General features: G+C 38.9%; 1 protein-coding gene across 2 annotated transcripts in view; it reads right to left on the reverse strand.

The window, feature by feature from the left end:
• Positions 1 to 1,769: 1,769 nt before the first annotated feature.
• NAV3 (neuron navigator 3) overlaps positions 1,770 to 14,545 on the reverse strand; it is a 228,717-nt gene continuing 215,941 nt past the window's right edge. For both annotated transcript variants that reach the window (XM_075274311.1, XM_075274312.1), the window contains 4 exons: positions 13,834 to 14,030; positions 9,346 to 9,464; positions 8,631 to 8,834; positions 1,770 to 4,132 (listed from right to left, as the gene is read on the reverse strand). In XM_075274311.1, coding sequence (XP_075130412.1) covers positions 4,013 to 4,132; positions 8,631 to 8,834; positions 9,346 to 9,464; positions 13,834 to 14,030 — 640 coding nt within the window. In that variant the 3' untranslated portion in view covers positions 1,770 to 4,012. The remainder of the gene's footprint in view (positions 4,133 to 8,630; positions 8,835 to 9,345; positions 9,465 to 13,833; positions 14,031 to 14,545) is intronic.

A 14,545-nucleotide genomic window follows, 5' to 3' on the forward strand; every position in this document is an offset into this window, starting at 1 on the left:
GGATTATTTTTCAATATCACACTGTACATAGTATGTGGTTGCAATGAGGCAAAGCGGCAAAGTCTAAGATGTAGTAAAATGTAGCAATCGTGACATTGGGTTGTACCGACTGCTACAAAACTGATAGACTATGCTAGTTCCCTTATCTATTTGTAGTTGTTTTCAATAGTCCAAAATGTATTATATGTAGCAGTCCAGCTGGGTAACCAGAACCAGCAGAAGACCTTAAAGGAAGCTAACATGCTCACTATAATATTCTTTGATAAAACTAAGTATGCCAAGGAGCTCAACCTGGTATGTCAATACAATTTCCAAAAAATAACAAAAACAGTCATGAAAATCAGAGCAGCTCTTGGTACAATCCCACTGGATGATGCAATGAGTGAATTGTTTTAGAAGTTTTACCATCTGAGGACTCTTAAATTATCATAACATATTTGGTAAGTATTTGTAAATAAGAAACTCGTACAGAGATTACAATGCAAGTGTGACTGTAAGCTTGAAACTCACAGCTCACCAGCGCTCACGGCCGGACTCGGCATGAAAGGTTTCCGTCTTCTGCATGCAGAAGATGGAAACTGAAAGCGGAGACCCGAACGCTGGTGTGAACCCAGCGTCAGTTAGATTGTACTGCTATAGTGGTCTGAACTTTAGCAAGAGAGAAATATTGAGAGGAATAAGTCTTATAGCTCATTACACAGTAGTTGGCCAAATATCGGGAATTGTAGGAACACTCTTTTCCAGTAACTAGTCTGTGTAAAAAAGCAGGTCTTCTGTTATGTGGCACAGAAAAAGGTTTTTTAGTAGCATGGTGCCATTTGTGAACAGGGATGTAAAAAGGAAGTAATTCCTTAGGCTAAGGCCCCACGGGCCGGAACTGTGGCCGGAATGCATCACGGTTTTTCCGCAGCACTTTGAACAGAAAGGTCACAGAGTTGTCCTCTGGGGGCCACACGGTGGCTCAGTGGTTAGCACTGCAGCCTTGCAGCGCTGGGTCCTGGTGTTCAAATCCCGCCAAGGGCAAAAAAAAAACATCTGCAAGGAGTTTGTATGTTCTCCCCGTGTTTGTATGGATTTCCATCCCATTTTCCAAAAAGACATACTGATAGGGAAAAATGTACATTGTGAGCTCTATGTGGGGCTCACAATCTACATTTAAAAGAAAAAAAAAAGTTTTCCTCTGCAGACTTTGTTACTATTATATCTACAGGTAAGCCGTCGGCATTTCCGTAGATATAATTGACATGCTGCGATTTCCAAAAACGTGCCATTTTTGGAAATCGCAGTGTGTCCGCACTGCATTTGTAAACACAAAGTGGGCATGGGATTCGCGTGAGTACCACCCACTTTGTCTGTAGTGTATGACGCCACAATTTTTTCCCACGGGGTTTCCGCCACGGGCAAATTGCAGCATTTCCGTTCCGTAGGGCCCTGACCTTACTCATACAGTTTACATTGTGTAAAAATGGCAATACGTGCCATTGACATGTTTCACCATCCATTACCTCTTGTTCTTGCCTTTGTAATATGGTTTTTAGTAAGGGTAAGCCTGGAATATCACTTTATTTTAAAGCAACTGCCATTTTATAAATAATACGTATGAATATGACATTGTTACTACATTGTGTACCGATTCCGTCTTGGTAGGTACTGTATTTCTCCCCACTGGATCTCTCACATCTCTTATAAGAATGAACTCAGGAAGGAGCTGCTCAGAACAGTAACAACTTATTTTTCTCTTTATTATGGAAAAGACGACAATGTTACAATTCAATAAATAATTCCACTTTAATGGCAAAGTAATAATTTAGACAGTTACACTGCGCACATCTGCAAAAAATAGATGCAAGCTGGTTTACAAGCTAGGAGAACAATGAACTTATAGAAAATACATCATTCAATTGATTTTGATTACACCAAAACGTATTGTAAGGGCTTTACAAAGACTACAAAACTTTTCAGATGAATTATTTCACTGCTTCTGTCTATTTACATGATATGTTACATCAAAAATGTACAAAATATAAAATGTATACAGACAAATGTTTCACAAACATTATTTTTTCTTCTTTGTTGTAAACTACATGTACTCACTGAGATGTATTGCAGGAAGTTCTATGCATGGTTATGTCTGGCGTGCATGTCGGAGATGTCAGGAAAAGATTTGCAGTCTTGTCCAGGTGACATGAGCTAAGACAAGATATCTGGAGCCTTGTCTTTCTATACCGTAGGTAAGTTTAACGTGGCGTTTGCACATGCACGACATAATTAAAATTGTACAATGGGCCAATAGCACCGTGTAGGGAAAGCTTGCCTTAGAAAAGCGCTATATAGCTTTATTCTTTATTAAGAATTACAGTAGATGACCAATATGGTGGCCACGAGTATTGTGTAGCACCAGTTATCAATAGTGAAGGTAGCTTTTGTTGTATGTTTTCTACACAATGCCATAGCCCTTATATAATTACGTCTTATTGTGTCAATTTATTGCATTGCCAATTGTATTGTTATTATTCAGTTCTAGAGAGCTCTGTTCTAAGTCTGTTATTTCGATATAATATATTGGGCTCCTTTAGAACATGCTGATGTAACATTGTATCTCCTGCATAGTTATAGTAACCATAAGTACAGGACAAGCACATTGGGAAAGAACAGCCTGAACAGTTGCATTCTGGATTTGTTTACAACATAGGTATTAATTCGTGAAACACACTAACAAATTAAAGTAGAAACTGGTTTTGTTTGCATGGTGCAAGGCATTGTAATTGTTATGATATCTATATACATCACCCACCCAAAACACTGTGCAAAACCAACCCAGTTATATTAAAAATTTTACACCACCTCAGTCTTACTTGACATTGAGAACCCAACTTTAAACAGGAGTAACTCAAACATGCTTAGGACTATATGAGAAAGGGGGCAAAAAAATCCATTTGTGCTCATGCTTCATGGAGAGCCCCCAGCTCTGCTGGGAGTTCATTCAAATTGTCTCCTATACAAGTAAATTAAAAAAAAAACAACAACTTTATTTTTAAGATTTCAAACCACCGCTTCCACGTTTGTGATGGCAGACATGTGCTATTGTTCACCTGTATTTCAGAGTGTGCAGTCATTACTGGTTCTCAGGCTCGGGCTCAGCACCAAATAATATTTCAAAGTTATCAGGGAGAGGAAACACTGCAGGACACATCAGCGGATTCTGAACTCTGACTGTAAGACTATTAAGATACATTTTTAAGGCAATGAGACAGCACCATATGACTTTTTGTTCTTTTTTTTATTTTCCTGTCCTCCTTTCTTCACTCACAATGCTCACATAAAAGCATCTCCAGGGAAGCCTTAGTAATTTGTATAAAATCTTTTAAGCGGGCAGCAGGTGGCTACAAAAACACCGTCGTTTCGATGAGGACAATTTGAAGCAAGTGACTCAACGCTAGGGAATTCAGAATTGTGAGCATGGCAGTTCAGATTTACAATTGGCACTTATCCAGTATATCACAGTAAATTTTCTTCTAGCTGCACAAATACATTTTGTGCTTTTCTGAGGAGCGTCATCTAGTTTGGAGGCAGTACACAACAATCGCACTAATGTAGTCATGTGACCGGCACATTGTCTTACATCAGAGGTTTGAAGTGGATTAAAAACACTGCACAAGTGATACATAATGTCAAAAAACAAGAACACACATTATACACAAACATCTGTGCTGTAAACCTTTCAAAGAACTAAACCATTCCAGTTTGGCTAACAAATGTGCAATCTGCTTATTTGCCCTCGATCTTGGGCCTTTTCCAGTTTACTAATGGAGATTCCCATTGCTCCATTCATATTCAAATACCTTGAAATGAAGCAAATTCAATCTATCCACTTCAATTTCTTCAGAGCTAAGTCATCTGCCTACCAGCACATTATCCTAGTGTAGGTGTTGCAGTGTGCTGCTTCTGCAATGGCAGTGATCTATTGGACCAAACCATTCTCTATAACAATCCACCAGCTAGAGGTGACTTCTTAGAGGGTTGATTCAACAGAAGGATCTAAACTTTCATTGTGGTGGCTTGCACCATCACTATCACAGCTTTGTCCACTTGAGAAACTGGCTGCTTCTTGAAGACGCATCAGCATACTCATCTGTTAATTAAAAAAAAAAAAAATCACGTTACTTTGTACTTGCCAACTGGATATGATACACCATAAAACAGTTCTTTCAGTAGGAAGTAACCCACAGACCCCCAATTCATTTACTTAATCAATCAACAAGTGTTATATAACATTGCAACAAGAAAGGAACACAGCTACAGCAATCCATCTTAGTTAAGAGCTTATTCATCTATGAAAAGATGAGCGCAACTTCCAGTGTTCTTTATATTAATAAACTGGATGCAGCATGTTAATTAATAATGATTTATTAGCCGTTTACATCGCCTAATACAACAAAGGAGCAGATGAATGTGCATTCAGTCTAAACTTTGTTTTTCTCTGTAGCAGGAATAGAGGTTCAAAGGACAAGGTTGATATGAGACTTGTATGGTTTTCAGGACGAGTATTTCTTGTTTGAAGTATTACAGTGTGACAGCAAAGTATTAGGAAAGATTCGCATGAAATACAAAGTATTCAGCAAGGATAAATGTGAAATGCAGCAAGGTTAGATGATTCCTGCTTCCCAATAACAATAAAAACATCAATTTTCTTCTGCTGAAAGTTAATCTATAGCCCAATCCCTTATGAAAATAATGAGGGAATTATATGCTATTTCTTAGGAGACATAATAGTAATAGATATAATAATGGGTTTAGCAATGTAATAATAAACTATGCAAATATGAATGAAATGGCAGAAATGCATCTCTCCCCCCTCCCCTCGGGGACACTGTATACGTATACAAAGTAATGGGATTCCAGCTGTCATTTTTCTAGGACATTAGTTTTCATAAATGAGCCCCAGCGAGTCCTGTCCTACATTTTCATGGTTTGCGTGTATATATATCTATACACACACAGAGTATATATAGACATACAGTATGTGGCTTTAAAAAGAATCACCATTTATCATCGTGCCAATTTATGGCGTAAAACTTCTTAGGCGGCCCACTGCATAGGAAAGCACAATGTGCTGTGCTTTCCTCTATGGCAGGGGTAGGGAACTTTCAGCTCTCCAGCTGCTGTGAAACTACAACTCCCAACATGCTCCATTCACTTCCATGGGAGTTCTAAGAACAGCAGAGCCAGTATGCATGCTGGGAGTTGTAGGTTTGCAACAGCTGGAGAGCCGTACGTTCCCTATTCCTGCTCTATGGCAATGACTGGTGTATGCAGTGGGGTCCAAAACCACTGGCGTGACCAGTGTGATCTTTCTACATGTGGTTAGGGCGTATAAGAATATTATATTTCTCTTTTAACAGCCCTGACAAGAATGAAATAGAAGCTAATATCCAACACTTTTTATAGACATACACTGCACTTATGTATTTTGTAATGAATACTTGGATATAAATCTCTTTACATCTCTAGAGACTAATATATTTATTAAGCTTCTCATTGAATTTTTTTCTACTTTCAATGACATATAAGGCTATGTATATAAGAAGCAGTTTCAGATGGAGCACATGACCAATACTTGACAGGACGTACAGAATACTGTAGAAATACAAAGACATTTTCAATCACGATTCCAAGCAGTGTAGAGAATATAGATCAATACACTTGGGATGAGTCACCAGAAAAGAAACGTATTTCAGCTTAAACAGCGCATCATGCCATGTTCTTTTATTTCAAGTGTAAATGAATGAATGTTAATATTAGGTGGATGTTATGGCACACTTGTCAATGGCATTCAGCCATGTAAAGGATTATACCCTATGGAAACAGTCATTGGATTCCAGTGCACGGTGCATAGAAATTATGAAGAGAAATCAAAGCTGATTGTGATAACATGCTGGCTGTTCTAGATTCAAATCTAGGACACCCATGTGACTGTTCATAATGCATTATCCCTTCAAAGGAGCTGCATGTCTATTTCTTCTATTGAAAGAGATAAAACCCGTTCACATGAAGAACGATCATACAATCAGAGCCAGGCATCTGGCATAAAAGTATCATTTTAATTGGATGAAGGAATCCTTGGTGGAACATGCTGGATGAGGTAGTTCAGTTCCTTTTAGAAGATGCCCAATTTATTGGAGAAAATAATACACTTGTATTGCAGCACAAATGCAAAATGCATCATTAGAAAGAAATATACAGCACTGCCATCTGCTGTCCCTTAGCAGCTATTTCCCAGAACTTCTGGTGGGATTCGAAACTACCGACTACACAGCATGGAAACCATCTGAACACCAAATGTGCATTCATTTAACCTATATATAATTGTATTCTGTAGTCAAAGCATAAGATGCACATAGCAGGCTGGAAAATACTGCAACCATTGGTGAAAAATACTTAATATATACATTAATACACTTACATTGAAAAGGGGTGTCTGATTGAGAAAACTTATTTTCCAACATACTAGCAGGACCCACATCAAACACTTTACCTTGCAAATTCTTTGATTTTCTATATAGTGAAATTGCGGGGAATGTATAGTCCTTTGTTTATTAATGAGGCTCTATCATTGGAAAAAGTCATTTGTAACTAATCAAATCCTTGCATAGCCTTTAGAACGGCTATTTCATACATACCTTTTGCATGCAAATTGCCTCAGTAGATTTTGAATAAGTCTGTTTTTATTCATATGCTTATTAGCTTCTCCGTGCACCCCGGAAGTCTCTTTGTGCACTGTCTTCTGTATATACAGCACAGGCTACTGCTGCTGCTGCTGCTGACGACTCCTCCCTGCTCTCATACATGGCACACAGCAGAGAGAGGAAAGCTGGCTGATACTTCCTGTGCACTGAGGAGGCTAACTAGCATATGAATAAAAACAGACTTATTCAAACACTACTGAGGTAATTTACATACAGAAGGTATGTATGGATTAGACTTTCTAAAGGCTGTGCAAGGATGTGATTAGTTAAAAATGACTTTTGCCAATGATAGAGACCCTTTAATCCCCAATAACATTAATTTTAGGGAAGCCTTCTAAGAAGAAGAGCCTGTGAAAACTGGACATCTTTAAAGAAAATCTATCCCTATCAAAATCCCTTGAAGCATCATAATGTGTGGCTAGCTGAAGAGACCCAGATTTCAAAGACATATTTATTATCTTCACTCTCAATTTTACTCCCCTGCAGTAATCCTGTAAATGGCACATGCTCTGGAAGTCTGAAGCATATCGGACTCCGCTGTATTAGTTCTCCGAGCTTAAGGCTAAGGCCCACACAGCCAAAAAGTGCTATAGGAAAAACCACAATGAAAATACATGATTTTTTTTTAAACCACAGCATTTCTACTAAAGATTTTTTTCTGCAATGTGTGTATGGGACAAGCCAAAATCCCATCCACTTTGCAGGTACTGTAAAACACCGAAGCCAAATTGCAGGGTTTACGTTCCAAGAGGCCAAGACATAGATTACAATGTAGAGCACAGACTACTTGTTGGCATAGTGTAGGAGAATGGAAAGGAGTTCAGTGATAATGACATCATTGGAATGTGGTTCTCTTTGGCTACCCACACACTATTACTTCAGTAAGGGGGTTTCATGAGGATAGGTTCTATATTACCTGTTATACTCTTCAGCATAATACAGGCTCCATTTATTGTGCCTATACCTAGCAATACAGTATCAGAAAAGGGAACTCCAGCCAAAAATTAAAAAAAAAATTGTGTTTTCATATTATAAAAGTTCAGCGGTGTTGTTTTTAAAAGTATAGTTTCTGCTTTCTACACTAAGATGCTGCCACTTCTATAACTTGCTCAGTATGTCCATATCCTTCACAAAAAAGGAAAATGTTAAAACTAGCAATATTTTTACTATAAAACATGCAAATCTATTCTCCAGGATGTAATTAGAAGAACAGTGCCTCTGTATGCCGCCCTCTAGAGAAGCACTGTTCTCCTAATTACATCCTGGAGAATAGATTTGCATATGTTTTACCCAGAATCCCTAGCAGAGCAGGAATGACTTGTAAGTCTCTGTACTGCCTATGTAGGCACACACTCTCCCTAATGTGTACGATTATCCCCTGACCCTGGTCTATAGTCTCTCCCTCTGCCAAATCAGTATCCCTGCGCTATGCTGAGGAGATCTAAAAGACCGAAACAGCGCTGTCCATAGCTGGGAATCTGTTCCTTTTGGAATAGAAATACTAATTTGGCAATTAAATCCGCATCATGATAGTAGACTTTTTAACTGAGTCATGCATGATGTTAAGGAGGCTGCCCTCTAGAGGGCGGCACACAGAGTGCACTGTTCTCCTAATTACATCCTGGAGAATAGATTTGCATATTTTTTTACCCAGAATCCCTAGCGGAGCAGGAATGACTTCTAAGTCTCCATACTGCCTATGTAGGCACACACTCTCCCTAATGTGTACGATTATCCCCTGACCCTATTTTTACTATGAAATTCTGTATTATATTCTTTTGAATTGTATCGTCAGATATTTCTCCACCTCATTACTTATTATTAGGATTATTATACAATACACAGACATCTATCATTGAACTATAATACATGCATTAAACATACCAGTGGATCTCCATCCTTGTCACACTCTGGCACATTTTTGGAGGTGGTCCCCTCTTTGGCAGTGACATACCCATCATAACCTACATCTTCTGGCCGTAGCTGTAGTAAAGCTGGACATTCATGCTGAGAGGAAATAGAATTCCAAGGGAATGTATCTCTTATCCATCTTGATGGGTCTTCCCAAGGGGCACGTTTACCATACATCTGTAATTTCAATACATACATTGAGAAGCCAGTGAGATCAATAATAATTTATATATATATATATATATATATATATATATATATATATATATATATATATATTCAGCTAATGTTAATAGTCAGTTAATTCAGTGCACACAAGCAAGTAAAATTTTAACTCTACTTTCACAAAAGTTTGACATATGAGAATGTTTGATAGGTAGGGGTTCTTATTCCGAAACCCCCACTGATCACTAAAGAGAATTGTTTCTCCTTGGTAACTTAAGACAGGCTTATAAAAATTCTATGGAAAGATGATGCTATGCTCCATGCTTCTGCCGCTTTGTTTTAGCAATCTCAAAATCTTAAAGCCCCAGTGATCAAAACTTCTGACTTCTACAAGATCAAACATTTTATGAAAGTAAAAAATATAACCATGGTATGCCATGGTTATACTTTAAATGAAAGGCTGTACAACCAATACATTGTACTGCTCTAACTTTCTTAAGTCCACTGTAACTTTTAGCAATACCTGCAGTCCCTCTCTCACGGCTTCTAGTAGATACGGTATTACAGAATAGTTCCAAAGGTCTGTGTACCATATTCTGGACCCATCCACATCCATTGGGCAGGAAAGGAAAAGGCGAGGACCTAGCAAAACAGATAGATCTTGATTAGTTTACCTTCTGTACATTGATACGAGTTTCTAAATATTAGCATACTTATTATAGGACTATGCTAAAACATCCCCAGTATGCCAAGTGTGGATACAGTACAAATCGTCAACAATTATGTATGAAATAAGATTCACTTGCTCAAAGCATATTGGTCATGTGGATATAATACTGCCCTATTTAAGGAATGTAATAATAGGCACAGTCAGCTGATCACAACAATAAAGATATTGTGCTGTATGTATTACAGCTGCTAAAATGGAGACTTCCAGTATAATATACTGTTACCCTGAAATAGTACAGTGTTTTCTCACCACAGATCCAATTCATCACCTATTCACAGGATAGATAACAAACATCTGATTGATGGGGGCTCAAGCCCCCCCTTTTAGCCTCTGTGACCTCACTTGACGACAACGAGAAGGAGTTTGAATGGAGGGGTGGTTGAGCATGTGCTTTATTGTATGTCTTTGAGGCTATGAAAAAGCTGAGACATTTGCTCTGCAGTCTCAAGCAGTCCCATAGGCTTTGAATGGCGATAAAGACTCGCATGTCCAACTGCTGCTCCATTTACACTCCTCTGCACTATGGCTTTGCAGTGAAGTATGGGGGAGGTCTGGACCTTTATTCTAGTGATAAAGATCCCAGCAATTGGGATTCAACATTCAGAAATGTATCATCTAACCTCTGGATATGTAATAGATGTCTATGGTGTGAAAAACCCTTTTAAGTACCCTTTGAAGTACCCTCCATCTGCATTGCATCCCACACCACAAAGTTGCATTGGTATACGATAAATCTTTGAAATTATAAAGGGTAATTGAAATTGGCATAACAAAGGCAGGTATAGGAATGAGACAAATAGTTCCAATGAGCATCATAAGGGTGCGTTCACATCCACCTCCTGCCATATGCAGCTGAAACCCCGCACACACACAATGACCAATGACTGCATGGTTTTGAAGTTGATACCTGTACCTGAGATTTACCGTCAAAATTTAGAGACGGCTTCTTTAACCTAATAGGAACAGTCTAAGGCTAACCGATAGCTAAATTGGAACAGACCTACTCATCACACAAGAAAGATGGTTCTAAGTACAGCCATTAACCATATAGTAGGTATAGCAGGTGCTAAGAGGCTGAAAGGGTCAACTTTCTGTGCCAAAATGTGTTCATTTTTTCATGTGTGTAAAACAAATTGATAGATTTCTACTATTCTAACCAGCACAGGTATTCTCTTATGTACAGGAGATCCAAAATACATATAAGGTTGAGAGCGCACCCCTGACTTTACGTTGACAGATGAAGAAAATTCTTTTACAGCCAGAAATACGTAAGTGGGTCAAAGCAGGATTTTCCTGTTCAAAACTTGATCTGATGAGACCCTCAAGGTGTAAATAATCTCAGTAAAAGACAAGGCACAAACCATAAACCAGTGACCTTGTTTTCAGAAGTGTAAATAAAATAAAGAACACTTGAAAGAAAGAATTGTTTAAGATCCAAAGTCCAGTGACTTGCAGCAAGGAGAGATCATATTACTGAAACCTTGAAATTGATTTTTTTTTGACTGGACGATTAAGGTAATAGATCAGTGTGGAGCAGTAGATGCAGCTTATCTAGATTTCAGCAACCTTCCATGTGTCTCACATAAAAAAAATTGAACAAGTTCCAGTCTTTCATATTGGATTGTAAGGTGGTTGAACAGATAAGGGCAGATAAGACAAAAAGATAAGGAAGAGAAACTAAAGTGAACTCCTTGACAAAATTAAGTCTGTCTTAAAAGCAAAGTAAATTTAATTGTGGCGACATTCTAATACTAATGTATATGATATTACATGCATATGAATCCCTAATGGTAAAAATAACCCCCATTATAATGGCCATTATATAACCCAATTGGAAAAAAGCAGATACAAAATGCAAAGATTAGGATTATAAAAGCAATTATACGACTAGAACTTTGACATAAAGGATGTAAAAGGTCTAAAGTGCAAAACTAAATACATAGACATAGTATGCCAACACAAAACTGTCATTTAAAGCGTTTAAGACACTCCGTAATAGCAGGTTAAGGATAAAAGGGGATTAGAGAAAACCTCATGAGTGCATTTTTCACGTTGGAGACACATAATGGAGAACAAAGATATATAATGTACTGAACATTTGTATTTCCAAAGAACTAGCATATACTGTGTAATACTACAAGGTTTTAGTGTCGTTTATTTGAGTATCTGTTCTGTACTGAGTGTAAAAGGGTTTTCATGGAACACATATTGATGGCATGTTGTTGGTACCAGAAAAATCACTTTATTATCTATCCTGCTCACAGAAGATTGCAGATGAGTAATCTCCATCTTGTCAGTTTCAAGCAGAGTGACTGTTTAGGCTTGCTGGGAGTTGTAGTTTCTCGACAACAGCAGAGATAGTTGTTAGAGACCATTGCTCTAGATTTACTTGAAATCCAGTGTCTGGTGCTGATGCACAATAAAGCCCCTGGGCTGTATAATTCCTGCATTTCTTGGACTGATTCTGGTCCAAATACCTGCATCATAGTGATCAGCATAGTGATGCCAGAGCCTCGGCCCCCCCACAGTTCCACTGTTCCGTATAGTATATAGTATGGAACAGTAGACTCACGAAAGCAGGGACTCTGAGTGTCATATGCTCTAGGTCACTCTCAGTCCAGGAAATGTGGACTATATGCTTTACTAACATACATCAGGCCTAAAGGCATTGTATTTTGTTTTACTATTAATGTTATTTGTGTACTATATATAATATTCTTTGTATCAAATAATTTTACAGGATTCATGGGTTACACTGCATGTTATAGAGAAATATGCAGCCTAATATATTCTAAACACTGCTACAATGCACAACAGAGTCTGAATGTCTTCACAAGCTGATGATGAAACCATCAGCCTCTTACATTTAAAAAATTGTCAATTCCAAATACAATTGGGAATTTATTAATACTGGCATACCCCATGGGCAGAGTGTACTGGAATGCCTCATGGGCAGAGTGTACTGGTATATTCTATGTGCAGAGTGTACTGGAATGCCCCATGGGCAGAGGTGTACAGGTATACCCCATGGGCAGAGTATACTGGTATATCCTATATGCAAAGTGTACTAGAATGCTCCATGGGCAGAGGTGTACTGGCATACCCCATGGGGAGAGGTGTACAGGTATACCCCATGGGCAGAGTGTACTATTATATCCTATGTGCAAAGTGTACTGGAATACCCCATGGGGAGAGATGTACCTCGTCATAAATTAGGTGGACTGCTGACTCACTGTGAGCCAGAATATCACATCTATGTCAGCCATGAACTGCAGTGGACTTTATCTATAATTTGTCCCAGGTTAGTAAATTTACCAGTTTGAAAGAGGCTCCACCTCCTTTGAATATGCCCACCCAAATGCACACACTTTTTGAAAAATTGCCATCTGGGGTGCAAATCAATATACAAAAAAAAATGAATTAGTTTTTAATGCTCCACTAGAGAACAGGTGGGCTATAACTACCGTGTTTCCCCGAAAGTAGGACACCCCCGAAAGTAAGGCATGGGGGGGGGGGGGTGTTCTGTTGATTTGCCTAATATAAGGCACCCCCGAAAATAAGACATGCCTGGCAGTGGTGGGCGGGGCTTGGGGGGCTGGGATTAGCAGAGCTTTTGTGGGCGGGGATTAGCGATTCCCACTTCACTGACACAGCAGCCGTGCTGTGCTCCGTGTGCACAGCAAAGCCGGCTGCTGTCTCTTCTGTATGGCGGCTGCTGCCTCTGCTGTTTTGTCCACTGTCCCTGCTGCTGTAGGGGCAGCATCCAGCATACAGAAGAGACAGAAGCCGGCTTTGCTGTGCACACAGAGCACGGCTGCTGTGTCAGTGAAGTGGGGATCGCTAAACCCCACCCACAAAAGCTCTGCGAAGCCCCGCCCACCTCTGCCGGGATGAACAGCAGCACCAGCGCTGCTAGGAAGATGGGAAAGGTAAGTTGGATACCTCCCCCCCTCCCCTACACTACCTACAACCGGCAGTCATGCCGGCCCTCCGCTAAGGAAGTGCCAGCATGACTGACGGTTGTAATAAGAGATCCCCCGAAAATAAGACAGGTCCTGTATTTAGGCCGACAATTTAATATAAGACACTGTCTTATTTTCGGGGAAACACGGTAGAAAAAAATTGATCCCAGAAAACATTGGTTTCAGTATATATACATCCCATTATGACTTGCTTGGTCAAGAATCTCTCATTTGCTGCATCAAACAACATTCTTAAATGAAATATAACATGATGTAATGGGCATTACACAAATGTGTGATCTTCAGAAAAATGTATTACCTATTGTGACATCAGAGGAACTGTGTGTCTCCAGGAAGCTGTTGAGGTGATGCCATGCCTTAGGAATCCATTCAATTATCTTTATGAGATCGTTGTTTCTCAAACTTTTTTCTATTTCCATTTCAATAAGTTTCCTTCTCAAGTATCTTCCAAGAAAACCTTTCACTGGATCCATGTGGTTAGCATATAGCACCCACCTAAAATGAATATGATATACAAAAACAGCATAAATATCTCACTTGTCCATATAAAATACTCAGGTCACTAATGTATAATCCTAGAATGAATCTGGATTCCTAAATATTAAAGTGTAACTCCCATTTTATTGTATTTTCCTATTGTGTCGGGGTGACAGAGGGATTTGGCCGTGAACATTTTTATAATATCAAACGTCTATTTTAATAGAAAATAGCAATGCTCTAACTAAGCATTGCCAGGATACTGTCCGTACACATGTACTTAATGTAGTATGTAGAGCTGAAACATTTACCCAAGGAGAGGTGGTCAGTTAAAATAGCTGCATCTCTGGTTTTATACCACCTAGAAAAATGGTTCTGGTATCACATGAAAGCTGAGATGAAATACTACCCATAACAGAACCTGGGATACCTCTAGTTAGGAACACAGCTGGAAATATAACTTTATATGCACTGTTCAATGTTTTTTCTAAGTGGTGTAAAACCGGAGATACAGCCATTTGAAGTGACCATCC

Source organism: Leptodactylus fuscus, chromosome 5 (assembly GCF_031893055.1).
Source record: "Leptodactylus fuscus isolate aLepFus1 chromosome 5, aLepFus1.hap2, whole genome shotgun sequence".
Lineage (NCBI taxonomy): Eukaryota > Metazoa > Chordata > Amphibia > Anura > Leptodactylidae > Leptodactylus > Leptodactylus fuscus.